General features: G+C 39.7%; 2 protein-coding genes and 1 long non-coding RNA gene across 3 annotated transcripts in view; 1 reads left to right on the top strand and 2 right to left on the bottom strand.

The window, feature by feature from the left end:
- CALCR (calcitonin receptor) overlaps window positions 1-3,140 on the bottom strand; it is a 138,191-nt gene extending 135,051 nt beyond the window's left edge. Inside the window, exon 1 of the mRNA XM_082471932.1 lies at window positions 2,739-3,140. Within this exon, the coding sequence (XP_082328058.1) occupies window positions 2,739-2,768 (30 nt within the window). The 5' untranslated portion in view covers window positions 2,769-3,140. The remainder of the gene's footprint in view (window positions 1-2,738) is intronic.
- Window positions 1-17,628, bottom strand: part of LOC309665606 — a 419,674-nt gene that overhangs the window by 280,674 nt on the left and 121,372 nt on the right. The gene's annotated exons all lie outside the window — the stretch shown is intronic.
- The window catches only part of GNGT1 (G protein subunit gamma transducin 1), a 303,391-nt gene continuing 289,179 nt past the window's right edge, over window positions 3,417-17,628 (top strand). The window contains exon 1 of the mRNA XM_082472185.1: window positions 3,417-4,530. The gene's annotated coding sequence lies outside the window, so the exon portion shown is untranslated. The remainder of the gene's footprint in view (window positions 4,531-17,628) is intronic.

The raw sequence follows: 17,628 nt of genomic DNA, 5'->3' as shown, positions 1-17,628 counted from the left end.
AGGAACCTACCCAAAGCGATTTACAATTATTAATTCATTAATTCTCATTAGAAAAACCCCATTTTATAAAGGAAATTAAGACATGCAGAGGTTAGATTACTTGCCCAAAACCATACAGCTTCTTAGAAGGTTATAGAGTCGGGCATGAAACCCAAGCGGAGCCATGTCAGAATCTGTACTCTTAATCAATACTGTTTTGCGAAAAATGCAGTCTTTAAATTAAATATGTATGTATATATATATATATATAAATATGTATATAAAACATTTTATTATAGCATTGAACTTAGAATAAGAAGACCAGGGTTCAAATACATATTAGATTTACTCGGTTTGCAGCTTTGAGCAAATTCATTAACCTAATGGGTCCTTAATTTCCTCACATGTAAAATCAGAATAAAACTAGTGCCTCACAAGGCTATTGTAAGCTTTAAAGAAAATAATTTATGTGAAAATACTAGAACATAGTCGGCACTCAGGATATGTTATTTGGTGTGCCGAGGAGCATAGTTGTATTTTCTTCTTCTCTCCCTGCAAAAGGGTACATATTTGCACATTACACATCATGTAGGTCTTAGTAAAATGAGATCAAATTCTGTGTTTCATAAAACATTGTTTTCAACAGCTCTTAAAACTAGATTTAATTTACTAAACCATTTTCTGGACAGTCAGATAAGCTTCAAACTCAATAGCCTGTTTTTTAGAAAAAGAAATGTTTTTACCGGAAACTGTTACGGTTTAAACATCCACCATCAAGGAAAAAAAACCCTCTTTCTTCTAATTGGGATATCAAGTTATAAATATTAAAAAAAAATTAGACCGACAATAGAACATATGGTATTTATGTTCCAACACCCTCCAACATTAACTGACTCTACCAAACCTGACAGGAGCCACGTCGGTCAGTGGTTCCCAACATGGCTGCACATTACAATCACATAAAAAAGCATCAAAATGTAAACCCCTTCCTCAGATAACCTGATTTAATTGGTTTGGGGTAGGGTCTGGGCATCCTTTTTTTTTTTTAAAGCTCTCCCATTGATTCTCATTTGAAGCCCGAGTTGAGAACACTGGTTTAGGTTATCATTGAAAATATCACCAGTCTCTTATTTCCATTTCATTTTTACTCTAATAAAAACCAACAGTAGATAATATCTTCATTCATGTCAACATTGAAAGAATCTGAGAAGTTCACCAAGAACAGAGTTTTCTTCAACTCCAAGCATCATGAAACAATACAACTCTAAGATTATTTATGTGTTCTTATGAATAAGTTATAATAAGGATTTCATGTTTACTATATTGGGTATGTTGCTGTGGTCAATAAGTAATCTCAGAGTATTTGACAATGACTGACTATTATTCTTGTGGCTATAGTTTCTGAAATTAACTGTAGATTAGAGGCATGGAAACAAAGCAAATCCCGGCTGATGGATGTTTTGAACTATGTTAAAATACTGAGTAGAAATGAGTGCCCACTGAGAATACTGACAAACTGCAAAGATGTTTTGCAAATATAATCACCTTAGATCCTCTCATAATGCTAGTGTAGAAAACCAGCAATTTTGACTTTTTAAAGCTGGGTTCCAACTGGTCACCATAGTAGGCTAGCAATATACTATTATTACAAATGATACTTTATAAATCCCACAACACTAAAAACATTCTTACTTTGTCTCTAAGGGTAAGTCAAGGTTGCCCAAATGTATGAACTATTTGCTTTTCTATTATCATTTAAGACACACTCAAACTTGGACACTCTGCTATTTAAAGATTAGTTTCAGAAACCTCATGGTCACACTTTGGTTTATTTTGAACATTTCACTTTCAATCACCCAATAATTTTAACAAATAGCCTTGAACAGATGATTTGGTTCAGGTTAACTATGGCCGTCAGGGTCTCCTGAAGATCGGCAGTGGAACCCTACCTCCTAGTCTTGCATGTACTATGTAATATTAGGTTAAAGCTTTCATACAGAGCTTTTCTTAAGTAGATCTGCAAAATAAAGCCTGAATAATGGGTTAGAAAATCTAATTGGATTGTTGATTTTTTACTTTGAATGAATTTCCTTGGACCTCAAGGAAAATGAATGTTTTGTGAAGAAGAACTAATATGTTAGAGCTTTTCTTGATGTCTTTCACCCAGGCTTGGAAAGAACATCATGAAAAAAGAGTACCCTTTTGGAAACTATGCACACAACATGTTTTTCCTAATAGGTGTGAAGAATGGCTGCTATGCATAAATGATTGTTGGAAAATAATTCTCTGTAAAACATGACTTAACAAGCAACTCCATTCACCACTGTATTCATTTCCAATATCAAGAACAACCATGACACAACACATAGACGCCGATGTTATCTGTTTGTTAGTAAATAAACACCTTTTGGAAAAAATCCACAACTTTCAGCCCCGTAATTTTCATACCCAGTAAGTTGGAGAATGAAAATTTTGTGGGAACATTGATATTAACAGCATAGTAAAACTCACACAAAATCCCAGGACTCTTCAGTATGAAACCCTAAGTTTTAGCACCCTCCCAGGACAATTAGCTTTCCTATAATCAAGGGTAAGGTGAGGCGACTGAGACTAAGGCGACCCTAATCAGAACCTCAAACATTACAATCAAACTGCAGTTTTGCAATCAAAACACAAGGTATCTGGTGCATCTCCACTGTTAACCATCCCGGAGAACATCCCAAAGCTTTAAGTCCCACTCATTCCGAGACCCTCCTTACCTGGAATAATCTCACTGGGCTGCCGGGCATGGCTCAGTAGAAGCGAAGGGCACTCGCAAGTGGTGGCTCCAAAGACTCAGGAACTCAGGCTCCAGTGCGCATCTCCTGAGTAGGAGGTGGCAGCCGCTGGGTGAGGGGCGGAGTGTGCGCACCTCTCCAACCCGGGAAGGTCCGCGAGCGGCGCGGCTCAGCCCACCCAGCTTCTGGGAGGCTGGCCGTTCTAGTGGAGAGAAAACTCCGTTAGTCCGGAGCGTTCCTTCTCCTGCCCGCCTCCTGATTTCCTGACACTTTAATTCTGCCTTAAGTGATAGTTTATACCTAACCCCAGCTTGTATTATAAGCTAAAAGGCAACTGCTTTATCCCCATGCTTGATTCCAACCTCCCCAAAGTCCAGGAGGCTCACCTTCCCGGCGCCTTCCTTCCCAGCTGTGCGCTGTGCGCAAACTTCTCCCGACTTAAGTCTTATCCTCGTCCGCTCCCCCGCCCTACCCCGCCCGCATCCACAGCTCCCCCTCCACCCACCAGGCAGCAGAGGAGGTGGCAGCGGAATTGATGAGCGCCAGCCCCCCCCCCCCGCCCCCGTCAGCCCGCTCCTGTCCCTGGAGAGGGAGGGGCAGCAGGAGAGCTCTGAGCGCCTCTGCGCCAGCCCCTCTCGCCCTGGACCGCGAGTGGGGCTGCGCCCGCCGCGGCTGCCTTGCTCGAGTCCCGGCTGGGGCTCCCCCCACGAGCCCCCGAGAGTAAAACGCGGCGTAAACACGGGAAGCAGGAGAGGGACCCGAGTTAGACTTTGGGGAGGGGGAGAATGGGTGGGGGGACCCGACAGTCTGGGCTGGGGGATTCGTCCGTCCCCGGAGATAGCTTTCTGGGAAACCTGTCCCCCTCCCCAGAGCATGCAAATTTCGGAGGGGTGAGTTTCCCAAAGAACCTACCCCTAGAGATCGTGCCACCCTGGCTCCTTCAGCCACTGCTCGGGGGACAGCACCACCTGGGAGCCTGTGCAGAGCGGGTCCCTAGTGGGCGAGGTGGTGAAAGTGGGATGGAGATGGGTGGGAAAACGGTTGGCTAGGAACAGGGGTCCTGAGAGGAAGCAAGAGAAGCAGCTGGGAGTTTGGAGGTAAGAAGAGGGGCCATGCGGGTCCGGAAAGTGCTGGTAAAGCGGTCAGACTTGGGCAGCTGTCTGGAGCTGAAAGCGCAGGCTGGACTGGGGGGAACAGCGCCCTTCATGTAGGGGCGGCTGGTGGCCACAGTAGCCTACCGGGAGTGAGCACAGTGAGGAAGTGAGGAAGACGGGGGGTCTCGAGTGCCTCTACTCCCACCCCCGAAGCCTTTGATGCCAGGAGGAGCCCGGGACAATCCGATTCCAGGCAGGGCGCTCCTCCGGCTGCTGCCGGGAGCGGCTCTGGAAGGTGGGCAAGTTGGTTCCAAGGACGCACAGCCCTCAACATCCTTTAGCCCACCGCTGGATAGGGCAAGGCAGCAGCGGATACTTTTTTTTCCTAACTCTGTTCCACGGACTTTGGGCTAAGAAAACAACATCCCGCCGTGTCCCGGGACTGCAAGGTGGCCGTGGACCGTCCAGGTTACCAACATTATGTACTCAGCAAAGAAATAATGGCAACAGCAACCAAATAGGACGGGAAGAAAGCCAGACAGCAACACAGCACACTTTCCCGGGCAGTCCGAGTTTCTCCTAAGCACTCAGACGTCAGAGATACCCTGTGAATGGGACTGCAACCTGCACCCACCTGCTCTCTGATCCCTTCCCTGAAGAGATTACACGATAGGCAAAAGGTGCGTGTGTTTCTGTCCTATTTTGAACTCCCATTTCCCATCCTAGTGGGACTTCAGGGACCCCTCATTCATGTGATGGAGGGTTTTCAGGGGAAGAGAGAGTCCAGGGGCAGATGGGCTCTCCAGCCAGACCTTGTTAGGGGTTTTGTTTTTCCAGGCTCTGTCTCCCCTCCATAACCACACCCCCCTTCCTTGCCACCTCCAGTCTGGTGACCCAGAGGGCTGTGTGTGACTCACCATGCATTCAAACCCTACAGCACCGCCCCTGCAGGGGAATATTCTACAGTCCCTTGATTCTGAGGATCTAAGTAGGAATGGTGTATTTAGCAGTAGAAGATGTGACTAGGAAAGGAAGCTGGGCAACTGGGAGAGGAATCTTGCAAAGGAACACACACACGCACACACACACACACACACACACACACACACACAGAGTAATACAAACAAGACCTATACAAGAAATCTTCTGAATTCTGGACGTACATATGGATATTCACTCTGTGCTTTGACATCGTCCTGGGTTCAGTGGCTCCCTGCTTCCCATCTGCGGCTGAACAGCCAACACCTGACCATGCCCTCCTTTAACAATTCTCTTACATAACATTAATTACCCTTTTTCGATGCAAACAAGCAGAGAATTTTTAAAGTTGTTTGAGTATCTCCTATGGTCAACTTCTGGGGGCTAAGCATTGAGCATTTCCCTGTTGTAGCCCGAATCATGGCAATAACGAATCAGGGAGAGTTTTTGCTAAGTGAGGGTATTGCTGTCCTCTGCATTGTGTGATCGAGCCAGCACAGGGAGATTTTTCTGTTGGAGGTTAATCTTAGGGCATCCTGTATCACTGACTGACAACTGGTATTCTGAGAGCAGGATGGGGCTTGGTTCCATAAAGCTACTGAAGGTGTGTGGGACAGAACCCTTAACCGTAAGAGAGACAAAGCAAAAGTCTAAGAATTAGTGAGAAAATGGCATGAGTGTATTATAAACCTTAAACTGTGTGTGGTATAAGCATAAGAGACCCAGATGAATTAAAGTGCTAACTGTATTAGAGACAATATTGGAGGGGAAAAAAAAAAGGAGTTCTCTGCAGGCAGAAGATTTCAGGGAAGACAACAGAGAAGTGGGATCAAAGATGAGGGTCTCTGGTCTCTCAAGAGTTTAAAATTGACTCTGTCAGCCATAGACGTTTATTGAACACCAAAGGGGTTTGCACCTGTTAGAAGCACTTGACATGTACAGAAATTTAACTCTACTGCTGTCTTAGCACTATCAAAATATTTCTATGTAGATACAGTGTTGTAGATCCTTGGAGGGTGGGTATTAACCTGGGGATGGTCTGGTAAGAGGGCTTGGCAGTGTTTTTAGAAATGCCGTGAGGCTGTTACCGGGTTCTGAAACCAGTTGAGAGGGCACAAGCTGTATTTTAAAACTGAAGTGGAATAGAAAAGAAAATACAGAGTTCATCTCCTGTGACAAGTGTGAGAATGGTTTCTTGAAACTTACGTCTGTATGTGTGTACTGAGATACAAAGTAAAGTATATTTCTTTTTCTGACTCACAAAGCATGCATCCTGTAGAAGCAAGGCATGCTGGCAGATTGCAGGGTTGAGGTGTGTTTTATCTTTGTTTTATATTAAAAAAGATTCTGTTGGAAAAAAAAAGTATCTTAAGATACTTGTTTATAATAAGCCATGCTTCAAATAGAATATCTTATATTTGCAATTAAGCCTTCAAATAAAATTAGTTCTTCAAAGAGGCATTCAGTAAATAAGCATCTTAAAATGTGATAATCAAACATTTCTGAAATTTTCTCTGATTACTTATGACTTTTAAATTCTCTGTCTTTATGAGACTTTGCCCCTTTTCTTCTGTCCCTTTTTCCTCTTTAAAAAAAAGAGAGAGATAGAGAGGCTGTGTGACCTCTCAACCTTGTCTCTCCAGGACAAGGTTTACTCTTCCGCAAAACCAGGATTTTGGCTGTATCACTTTAATGCGATTTATGGTTCTAGACCCCAGTGACTTTTCCATAAAATCATGACATTTTTGAATTGCAGTGAGTGAAAGGAAGATTGCCCTTTATTAAAAACTACTAAAGCTTGTTCTTGTTAAATATGATAATGTAAGGGAAGGTCACATTTTGGAGGGACTGAGAAAAGTCATGCATATAAAAATGTATGTGTTTTGTTATATTTGGAAGAAAAATCATTTATCAGGATAAGTGCATTCGAGTTTATTCTCTTTTGAAAAGAAATTTAAAGAAAAAATTTCTGGCCTCTCTCAGGAACCCACTTCCTAGCTTTAGTTAACTCCCCAGTCAGCAAAGTCTTTCTTATATGGAAATACAGCCCAATCCCTCAACACACAATTTAATGCATATTTAATATTACCTTATGTCACAACACACTGGCCTATCCACCCATGGGGGACCCCAAAAATATGATATGTAGCCCTTACCCTCAAGGAACCCACAATCTATTTGAGGGCATTTGTTTCTTCCTCTTTTAGCCTCCTTCCAAATAGACAACAGCTGGTGATTTTCCTCTATATAATTACCCATCACAGCTTTATAGACCTCATCATGCCAGAGAGAATAATAATTCACCTTGGTGAAAAAGAAATATTTTCTTTTTTAAACAATTTGAACTTCCACCTGATAGATTAAGTTCTCTTGAGGGTAGTCTCCTGCTTTGATTTTCTGCCTCTTTTCTGGAAATAGGAGCCGATGCACTTTTGTCTCTTCTCTCTTCATCTTTCAAAGGGTATAACACAGTTGTGTTTCTCTGCAGAATGTGCCTCCTGGCAGGGAAAAAACAAATTTCACTTAAACTAGGAAGTGTCTTTCCAGATTGTGCTTACATAAAGTTGACTTGGGTTAACTGTTAACTTTATGAATAAATAACTCATGTTAGGAGGGGATGGTGGGGACATACACCATTAAGTAGCAGTGGAAACTACTTGTCCCATCACTGCTAAAGTTAGGATATATCCAGATATTTCATAACTTCTAGAGAGAATTCTACAGAGAAATTCAGAATCCAGGAGGAAAACTGCAGAAGCAAATCGTGCATGCATTTATTTATTAATTCATTTAATAAATAATGAATAATTGAGTTCAAAATGCTTACATTCGTGTGGGAGGATGGAGATATATAATAAACAAAATAAGAAATAAGTTGTTGATTTTAGATACTGACAATACTATGAAGATCATAGGCAGAGGACCGACAGGCAGGCAAGAGGTACCTTGAGCTGAGATGTGAATGAGGTGGAGCTAGCCATTCTGAGCTCCCCTGTAATATCCTCATACAATGCTGCTTCAGCCCTCATTAAATGAAAATAAGTCCCACTAGGGTCTGGAATCTATTCTTTTTGTGATTGTGTGTGTGTGTGTGTGTGTGTGTGTGTGTAAAGGGCTCTCTGTAATTTAGTTGTATTTAATTTGTGATCAGGAACATCGGAAATGGGAGGTATTTGACTTGCACTAAGTGGGATAGGGAGCAGTAATTTTAGGTATTTTGGGGGCTGGTCCATATGAAGTTAAATTAGGAGAGAACCCTAACATGACACTAGCCTTCTGGCTTGGATTGTCTCAGGTTATGCTGGCAGAGTGCTAAAATGCAAAAGAATATACAACTTCCCTCAGAACTAAAGCAAAACGTACCTTTAATATCTATGATTCTTAGTTTTCCATTTTCTGATTAAAAATCAATAGCTTTATTGAATTTGCCTTAATGAACACCTACCACCTACTGTCTGCTAAGCTTTCAATGTATCATCTCATTTTAACTCTGTGAAGTAGGTATGCTTATTATTCTCATCGTAGAGATGCAGATACTGATGTTTAATGGTTTGACAAAGGAGCCCGGATTCTAACAAAGGCAATCTAATATATTAGACTGGCTTATATATACATTTGACTGGCTTAATGTGTATTTGACTGGCTTTAATTCAGTAATTGCTCAGCAGAGATACATATTTTTATAGATTAAAAAAATAGTGAGGCGTAAGATTATTTTAATAGGCAATTCTATACAGATTCACATATTTTTAAATGACACAAAATTTTCTTTTTCAAAAAATATTTTGTTTCAGCCAACTACAAACGGAACACCTAGCCATCTGAATTACAGCGGATTTTTGCCTTCCAGGCACAGTACAGCCTAATAGAGGAGTCAGACCATTTAAACAATTAATAATAATTCAAAGATCTGCAGCAGAAGTATGTTCCAGTGCCCTGGGAGCTCAGAAGAGAGGGGATTAATTCTGCCTGGGAAGAGATTTGTTTTTACTAGTTATCGTCTCTCTGAAATCTAATGCTCTGGCACTAACAGACTCTGATGTGGGTGGGTGAGTGTTACAAACACAGAGCTATATGTGCCCCAGAAATAGAATTTTCCTTCTTCCAGTGTTAAATGAGGTGATATTTTAAATTACATGGTAAATATACATAAATAAAATCATGTAACAATAGACTATACTGTCCATACAACCTTTTTTGGATATTGTGTTTAAACATTTATAACAGATTCTTTCCAGTTTGTAGTTTAAGCAAAAATGTTATTTTGATGATAGTTTGCATGAATGGGGGCACTTAAAGGGTAGAAAATAAAATGGAATCAGTGTAAAACACTGAGAAAAGATACTCTTAAAGCAAAATAAAAATAGAGAGAGAAATAATTGACCCAATTGCCAAAATTGAGTCTAAATCTATGAAAATGTTTTTATAAAAGTTGGAATCTACTGCCCCACCAGCATCAACCCTGGCTGGCAGGGAGACGGAGGGAGAGAACAGACATCAGTTTATAAGGGACACAGTTTATAAGGGAAACAGAAGGACTGCTTTACATCAGGTGAGCCTCTCTAATGTCCTAAAATTCTGTGACTCTAAATGACAGGAAAATAGGCCCCTGGTAGGCATCTATAAATACTTCACAAATTGTTTTTAATCGAATATGTTAGAGAGGAAGATGACGACAAGGGAGCACATGTTTCAAAGGTGGAAACTGAAAAGAGAAAGAGGAGTCTTTTGGCATAAAGAGAAAGCATGACTAGGAACAAGGATTAAAAGAGAGGAAGGACCATGAGGAATTAGGTGTTTCATCCCTAGGGTGATTCTTAAACTACCCTTGTCACCAAGTTTGTTCTTAAAAACTGACTACCGAGTACTAAACTGATTACAGATACTGTATACATATACGTTGGGGGCGGGGGGTGAAAAACACATCTTCAGAACCTCATTAAACATCTGCCAATTGAGCATCAGCCTTTACCAGTCTTCCCTTTTCTACTTCAAAGGGGGGCAGCATTTTTCCACGTCCTCTTTATTCCTGTTTTATTTAAAGAATGTTTTCTCTCTGTTATTGTTTTGCAAATATCTGCTCATATTTTACCTTTTCTTTTAACCCTTTTCTGATATCCTTTTTCCATGTACTCAAAATTTCTTCTACTTATTGAAGCCTGCCTTCTCCTAAGAAAGAAAACTGGTTTTTATTTTCATCACTCAATGATCAGCCAACTAGATTCTCAGCTATTTGAAAACAGCTCTGTACTATTATTTAAAAGGAAATATTTTTATGTTTCTAATGAGTCTATGGTGAGCTCGTCAAAAAAATGGACAAAAATCACCCACTGTTATATGCAGAATGACAGAGTTGATTAAGAGATTTAGGGCAGTGCTTCTCAAATTTGAATGTGGCACAGATCACCGGGGGATCTTGTTAAAATGCAGATTCTGGGGCTTCCCTGGTGGCGCAGTGGTTAAGAATCTGCCTGCCAATGCAGGGCACACGGGTTCGAGCCCTGGTCTGGGAAGATCCCACATGCCGCGGAGCAACTAAGCCCGTGAGCCACAACTACTGAGCCTGCGCATCTGGAGCCTGTGCTCCGCAACGGGAGAGGCCGCGACAGTGAGAGGCCCGCGCACCGCGATGAAGAGTGGCCCCCACTCGCCGCAACTGGAGAAAGCCCTCGCACAGAAACGAAGACCCAACACAGCCAAAAATTAAAAAAAAAAAAAAAAAAATGCAGATTCTGATTTATCAGATGGGGTGGGGCCTGAGATTATGCATTTCTAACAAGCTTCCACGCCCATCATGCTGGTTTATGGTTCATCCTTTAAGTAACAAGGCTTTAGAATCATTCCCCTCAAATATGCACATCATCTTATGAACTTTATTCTTTTAAAATTTGGAAATATGCTTTATGCTATAAAATACATTACTGCCATGACCATGGAAAATAGAACTAATTCTGGTTTTCTTGAACTTAAAAATATCTTAGCAGCTATCTGTAGTAGAAGTACTGGGGACAGTTGTCCTGGGAGAGGGGTTTTGTGGATGAAGACATGACTCCTGTGTAGGAGGAAGTTGGGAAAGAAATTTACTCTTGGGAGATATTATGCACATCAGTTATTTTTCCTAGGAGGATATTTGATTTTAAAGAAACTAGTCTCTGTTAGAGGCAGAAGGGAGTGTTGGTAGTGGTGGAGATGCTTGGTGTTAGTGTTGGTATTGGTGGTGATGCTTGTGATGGTGATGGCTTTGGGGGTAATGGTGGTTTGGGTGTTAGTAAAGGGGACAATGGTGGTGGCAGTGGAGATGGTTGTGGTGGTGATGGTGGCAGTAATGGTGGTGATTTGATGGTGATTGTTTGTTGTTAGTATGATGGTGATGGTGGGGGTGATTGTGGTCATGATGGTGGTGGTGATTATTTTGCTGATGCTGCTGTTGGTGGTGGTGGTAATGGTGATGGTGGTGGTAGACATAATGGTAGCAATGGTGGTGCTAGTGACTGTGATGGTGGTGGTGGTGGTGGTGATGATGGTGATAGTGTTGGTATTTGTGGTGATTTGTTGGTGGTTATAGTCATGGTAGTGGCAAGAGTGTTGGAGGAAGTGGTTGTGGTAGTCATAATGGTGAAGGTGGTAGTGTTAGTGTTGTGATGGTGGCATGGTGGTTGAGATGTGGGTAAAGGTGGTAGTGAAGGTGCTGGTATCAGTTGCACTAAATAACAGAGCAGCAAAGATTGGTTTTCAATTCTGGTTCAAGCCATTTAACATCTCTGTGTACTTTTGCAAATTACTTAATGTCTCTGAGCCTGAGTTTTCTCATTTGAAAAATGGTGATAATAAAATACTTAACTGTGAGTATGCTTTAGGGATTAACTGAAATAAAGCACATGAAGCCTTTAGCAAAGTGTAAGGCATATAGCCTATATTCAATAAATGTGTTGATTATTTTTTGATGAAATTGCCCAACTCCACATTCATTCTTAACTTGTAACTGTCCAACTAGGTTGAATTCAGACTTTTTTCTTTTTATTTCTTTTATATTTTCTTTCTGTCACATACTCATTTGCTCAGAGTGATAAGTCATAGATTGGACACTGATCTTTCAATGATAAATGAATAAAGGCAGTTATTTCCTATTTAAAAATATCTTTCTATACTTTCAGTGCTTTAGAAATTGATTTAGCGCTTCTAAAATATAATAATACATTTCTATTCAGAAAATTCAAGAATCCCATAAACTGGGAGGTCAGAGCCAGGATCGTTGTAAATGGATGTGGATTATTTTCCATACATCTTTATTATTTAGCCCAGGATCCTCCTCAATACCATCTTCCTCCTGCCCATCAAGTGAATGCTCAGGAAACTCAAACAAGTTTAATATTGGCTGTAGACATACAAAATTTCCTCCTTGAAAACTTTGACTCGATAAAAAAATCTAAACTTCCTGGTCAGGCATTCAAGATCTTCCCAAGTTGTACCTTTGTAGACAGTTATCGTCCAGTTCTCACTGTATCCTGACATGCTTTGGCCAAACTAGGCCATTCATCCATTTGTAGTAATAGCTTCAATTTATTAGGTGCCCATAACGTGCCTGACATTGTGTTTAGCATTTCACATGCATTATCTTATTTGATCATCACTTCAACCCTATAGGGAACATGTTATCGCCCTTAATTTACAGATAATTAAAGCTTAGGGTATTTAAGTAATTTTATTAATGTCACAAAATGAATAAATATTCCAACTCCAGTATTTAGATCCAAAGGCCTACTCTTTCCAGGATCTCATGCTGCCTCCCTAAATCTCTCTTGTTCTCCTTCTTCTCTGCCTTTGCTCACAGTGAGTTTCCATTCTGGAAAGTACTTTTTTTTCATTATTAAAAAAAAAAAAATCCTAAAAGCCTTCCAAGACTTCACTCAAAGGGTACTGCCTGGGGACTGCCTGGGTTTGAATACTAGTCACGTGACTTTAGGATTTAGGCAATTTACTTTCTCTCTCTGTACTTCATTTCAGTTCCTCAGCTGAAAAATGGGAATGATAATAATTGTATTTGTATCCTCATGTTTATGAGGATTAAACATATGTATATGCTTATATCACACACACACACACACACATTATCTGTAGCTGTGAAGTTCAGTTCTCACACAAAACACTATTATCAGTATTTGTTATAAAAGCAGAAGTTATCTTAGAGATCATCTGGGAAAATCCTCCTAATTGGAAAAATGATGAATCTGAAACTTAGAGAGGGTTTGTAACCCTGTCCTGTGCCACACTGTTGCTGGGACAGCCAACTCTAGAATTCAGGATTTTCACTTCCTTTACCAGAATATTTCTTTACATCTTCACATTGGAATAAGCTGCCCTGTAAAACTTTTCTTAATTTGCCTCTGAACTTCATTGTAATTTGTTCCCCTCTGATGAAGAACATTGCATTGAAACTATTTGGGTATATTTCTTATCCCTCCAACTCAGTTGTGACATCCTTGGGTGCAGGGAGACTTTCCCATTCATCTTTGTTTCCCGCTCAACACTGGTGCTCACTCACATTGCATTTCATGAATTAATCTGCTATTACAATTATTGGAACTTATTATTCATTTGCTAGAAATTGAAATCCAGGTGCTTTCACATCAATTTTCTGTACTCTCAGCAGCTCTGAGGGATGGGTGCAATTTCATAGAAGAGGAAACTGAGGCTCAAAGGCTCACAGAATAAGAGACTGAAAGATTAATTGGACGGGAGCTCCAAAACCAATCAAAGCAGAATCATTTGCTCTTTGGGTAGCTACATCTTTGTTGCCCTTCCTTACTGCAGATAAAAGAGAATTGTTGGTCTATTATTTGCTCTTAATTTCTGTGCCACATTGATTTTCCTCATATTTTTCATTCTCCTACTTGTTTTCTTCATTAAATTGAGTTTTTCAGGAACTTGAAATATACATTTTTTTTTCTGTTTTCAAAAGTAATAAATGTTTGTTGCAGAATATTAAAAAATAAAAAGGAAGAAATAAATCACCTACAAATTCACCAGTCAGAGATAAGCAACATTAACATTCTGGTTCTTTTCTCCCCAGTAGTTTGTCCATGTTAGAAATATTAATTGTATCTGCTTATCTTTCTCTTATTTTAAATTACATTTAAATTGAGATTGTATTTCCCTTTGCAACTTACCTCCTCTAGTCATCATCTACGATCTGATGAGGAAGAGTGGTGTAAAAACAGATGTGAAATAAATTACTTCAAACCCAGGGTGTTATATCTAGGGGGGCACATGATAAGAAGTTCAAAGTATAGATGACATGGTTTTCATGCATTGGGATAACTCTTTCCAGGTTTTGCCCAGTCTAGAATCTATTTTCTTCCAGTCTCGACTATGGCAGCACAAGTAACATCAACTACAATTATAGTGGCTCCTGTGTAGAAACAACACTTGGCAGTGTAGCTAAAGAGAGTCTGTTATCCAGGGTAATAGGCACAAACGTTTAGAACAAAGCAGATTGAAATTTTTAGCATTTGCATGAATCTGCTATAGGTATTAGTATTAATATGAATTAGGGAAGTAAAGGAGATAACGTCTCTGTATAGCATTTTAAGTCTATGCTTTCAAGGGTTGTACAGAGGAGACTGATGCTTCTTTACATTTTGTATAACTTTCTAATGTAAGTAAACATGATCAGTCCCCTAGCAGTTTCCATGATGAAGAGAAGTGAGCAGTGCAGAGTCTGGATAAGGAGGGAGAAAACTCTGTTAGATGAGAATATTGATGCTAGGTGGATCTGAGGGTTTTGCCTATTGCCTACTGAATAGGCCTGAGAGTTATATCATTAGGAATTAGGTATGGCTGCAAGAATCCCAAATAACTCTGGATTAATATTATTAAAGTTTATTTCTCCCATCCGAAGGTATATTGAGATGGGCATTTGAGGGATAACATAGCTAACAGGATCTGCTCCTGCCAAGTCCCCAAAGATCTGGGCTCCTTTGAACTCGTTGCTCTCCCATTCCTATGGTGAGGCTCATGTCCTCATGAGCTAAGATAGAATTCCAATGACTGCAACCACATTTCAAGCAGGAGGAGGCAGGAAGCAAAGAGAAAGACATCAAAGGGTGTTTGCCAACTTTATTTTAAGGAAAGTTCACAGAAGCTGCCATGTGACTCTTGTACTTATAGCTCATTGGGCACAACTTAGTCATATGGCCACAAACTACAGAAGAGTATGGAAAAATCATATGGGAAAATCGATCTGCATTCCAGACCACCATATGCTAAAAATGATATCATTATAAAAGAAGGAGAGAATGGATACTGGGGACAATTTTGATCTCTTTCAGAGAAGTTATTACAAGAACCACAGTGAGTATTATTTATAACTTACTCTCTGTGTAATTGCATTTTAGGTAAATGTTTAATACAATTAAATAGCCTGTGGGCCAAATCCAGCCTGCCCTCTGTTTTTGTAAATAAGGTTATATGAGAGCACAGCCATGCTCATTCATTTGTGTATTTTCTATGGCCGCTTTCACACTACAAAAGCAGAGTTGAGTGGCTGCAGCAGAGACCTAAAATATTTACTATCTTGCCTTTTACCTAAAAAGTTTGCCAAGTTCCATTCTAGACTCTAGAGAATAGCTTCACAAATTTTGAATGAATCCATTCTTTTTTTGTTATTGTCAAGTCGCTAGTTAAAAGAAGCCTTTTATATTTTTATTACATTTAGGTGCATCCATAAATAAGATATACTACTATTTTGTGTATTATCACTTAATGAGAGAGAGGGAGAAAAGATGGGGAGTGGGACTTAGGATTTATCAGTACAGTTTTATTTCTTAAAAAAAACTTAATTGTGATAAAATATTAACACCTGTCAAATCCAGGTGGTGGGTATATGGAAGGCTGTTAGTTTTTTGTATTTCTTTGGTATATTTAAAATATTCTATTATTAAATAACTTTAAAAAGTTAAAAGAAAATTGCATCCCACCGCCCCCTTTAAAAAAATATATTGTAATCAAATTTTGGTGCCATTCCAATTTGGATGTCCCCTTACAGAACGGTGCCTTGAGCAGACTGACGCCTATTGGAGTGTGATATTTTTGTGATTGAAGCTCCAGAATTATATCAGCAGTTCCAGAGACTCTGCACATCTGTAAAATGTGTCTGCCTCTGCTTGTGTACTCCAAAAAATAGCACATGCATCCAAAAACAGGAAGGCAAATGTCTCCTAGAAAAGGAACGTACTATGTTGGGATTGATACATTTCTGAGATGAGAATGTTTGAAGTAATAAGGGTTCTGCAGTTTTTAGTTGGCATAAAATCCAGATCATTTACTCATAGTAGGATAAATTATTTGGGAAGACCAAACACCATGCTATAGGCTCTTTTAATATTTATGTTTTTGTTTTTTAAAAAAAGGGGTACTTTTAATCTATAAGCATGTGGGTATTAAAGGAAAAAATAACAGGTCTCTAAATTATTTAAGATTTACCCCTTTAGAGGCAATAGATTAAGTCTCATTGTTTCTTTGGGAGAGCCTTACTGTACCAAAGAAGCGATATTGCCATGTATTTAAGTAGGCAGAAAAATCTGAAAACTTCTGCTGCTAACATTGTATCCAGTCAGGCTTTAACACACATACATACGCATAAAAAAAGCTGCTTATCTGCCAAAATTGGATAGCTTTACCGAATGCAAGTTTAATTAACTGGAAAAGAGAGTTAAATTTTAATAAATAATTAGGGTGATTATTAAGCACTATGGTGCACTTAAAATGTGCTGTGCAAATGCAATAGCAGTACAAGTGTCTCCCAGGTTTGGTTCCCTGCTTATTTCAAGTCATTACCTTTTGAGAAAAAAATGAAAGTAATGGGTAATTTTTTTTCAGAGAGAAAGAAAAATGTATAAAACAAAAAACAACCTTTATTTGGGTAACATGACAGTACATTTTATATCAATTCAGAAAAATCAAGCACCTACTATGTACAAGGTAGGTTATATATTAAGGATATAAAAATGGATAAAATATGGTCTCTGATCTCAAAGAACTCACAGCCTAGTTGTGAAAAGGGAAATGAAAAATTAAGTGCCACACAAAATATAGGGGTGTGTACTAAATGCTTTAAGAGCACTAAGGAGAACAATTCATTCTGACAGGGAAGCACAAAAAAGGTGCCATAGATATACACATACAGGTAATAGGAACAGGCATAGAGGGGAAATAAAGAGAGCATCTCATGCAGAGGAAAGAGCACCAGGCAAGTCATAGAGGCCTGCCTCAAGTGCCTATCTTGTTTGAAGAAATGTGAATTGCTTCATCTTGCTGGAGTCAAGGTCATGGGAAATAAATGACAGGGGGTGAAAATATAAAGGTGGTTAGGGACAGATTGTCATTGAAGGCTTCTAAGGAGAGGTTAAGTATAGGCAGATCTGGGTTTTAGGAAATAAATTGTCTTCAGTTGAAGGGGAAAGCGACAGGAAGGATGCAGACCAGTTATAAGAATGTCCAATGGTTTTAGTGAGAGATCGGGGTGATGGTGGCTAATTTAGATCACAGTCAGAGAAAACAGAAAGGAGGAGATAAAGAAAAGGAATCTTGCAGAGGTAAGTCCATTTAGGGATAAGAGAGAGAGAGAGTAGGTAAAAATGGACAGTAAAGATGATGACATAACCATGGTAGAGAACATGTGAGTTGGAAATAGGGTAGGAAAAAATCGTTATTTTTCATTTTTAATGTCTTTGGGTTACTGAGGTCTGTTTGACATCCATGTGATAATAACAGTATTCAGATCTAGAATTCAGGGCAGAAGT

The sequence above is a fragment of the Balaenoptera physalus genome (genome assembly GCF_965194825.1).
Source record: "Balaenoptera physalus genome assembly, chromosome: 8".
NCBI lineage: Eukaryota > Metazoa > Chordata > Mammalia > Artiodactyla > Balaenopteridae > Balaenoptera > Balaenoptera physalus.
Note: the sequence above shows the minus strand (reverse complement) of the source record. Positions and strands in the feature narration are given on the sequence as shown.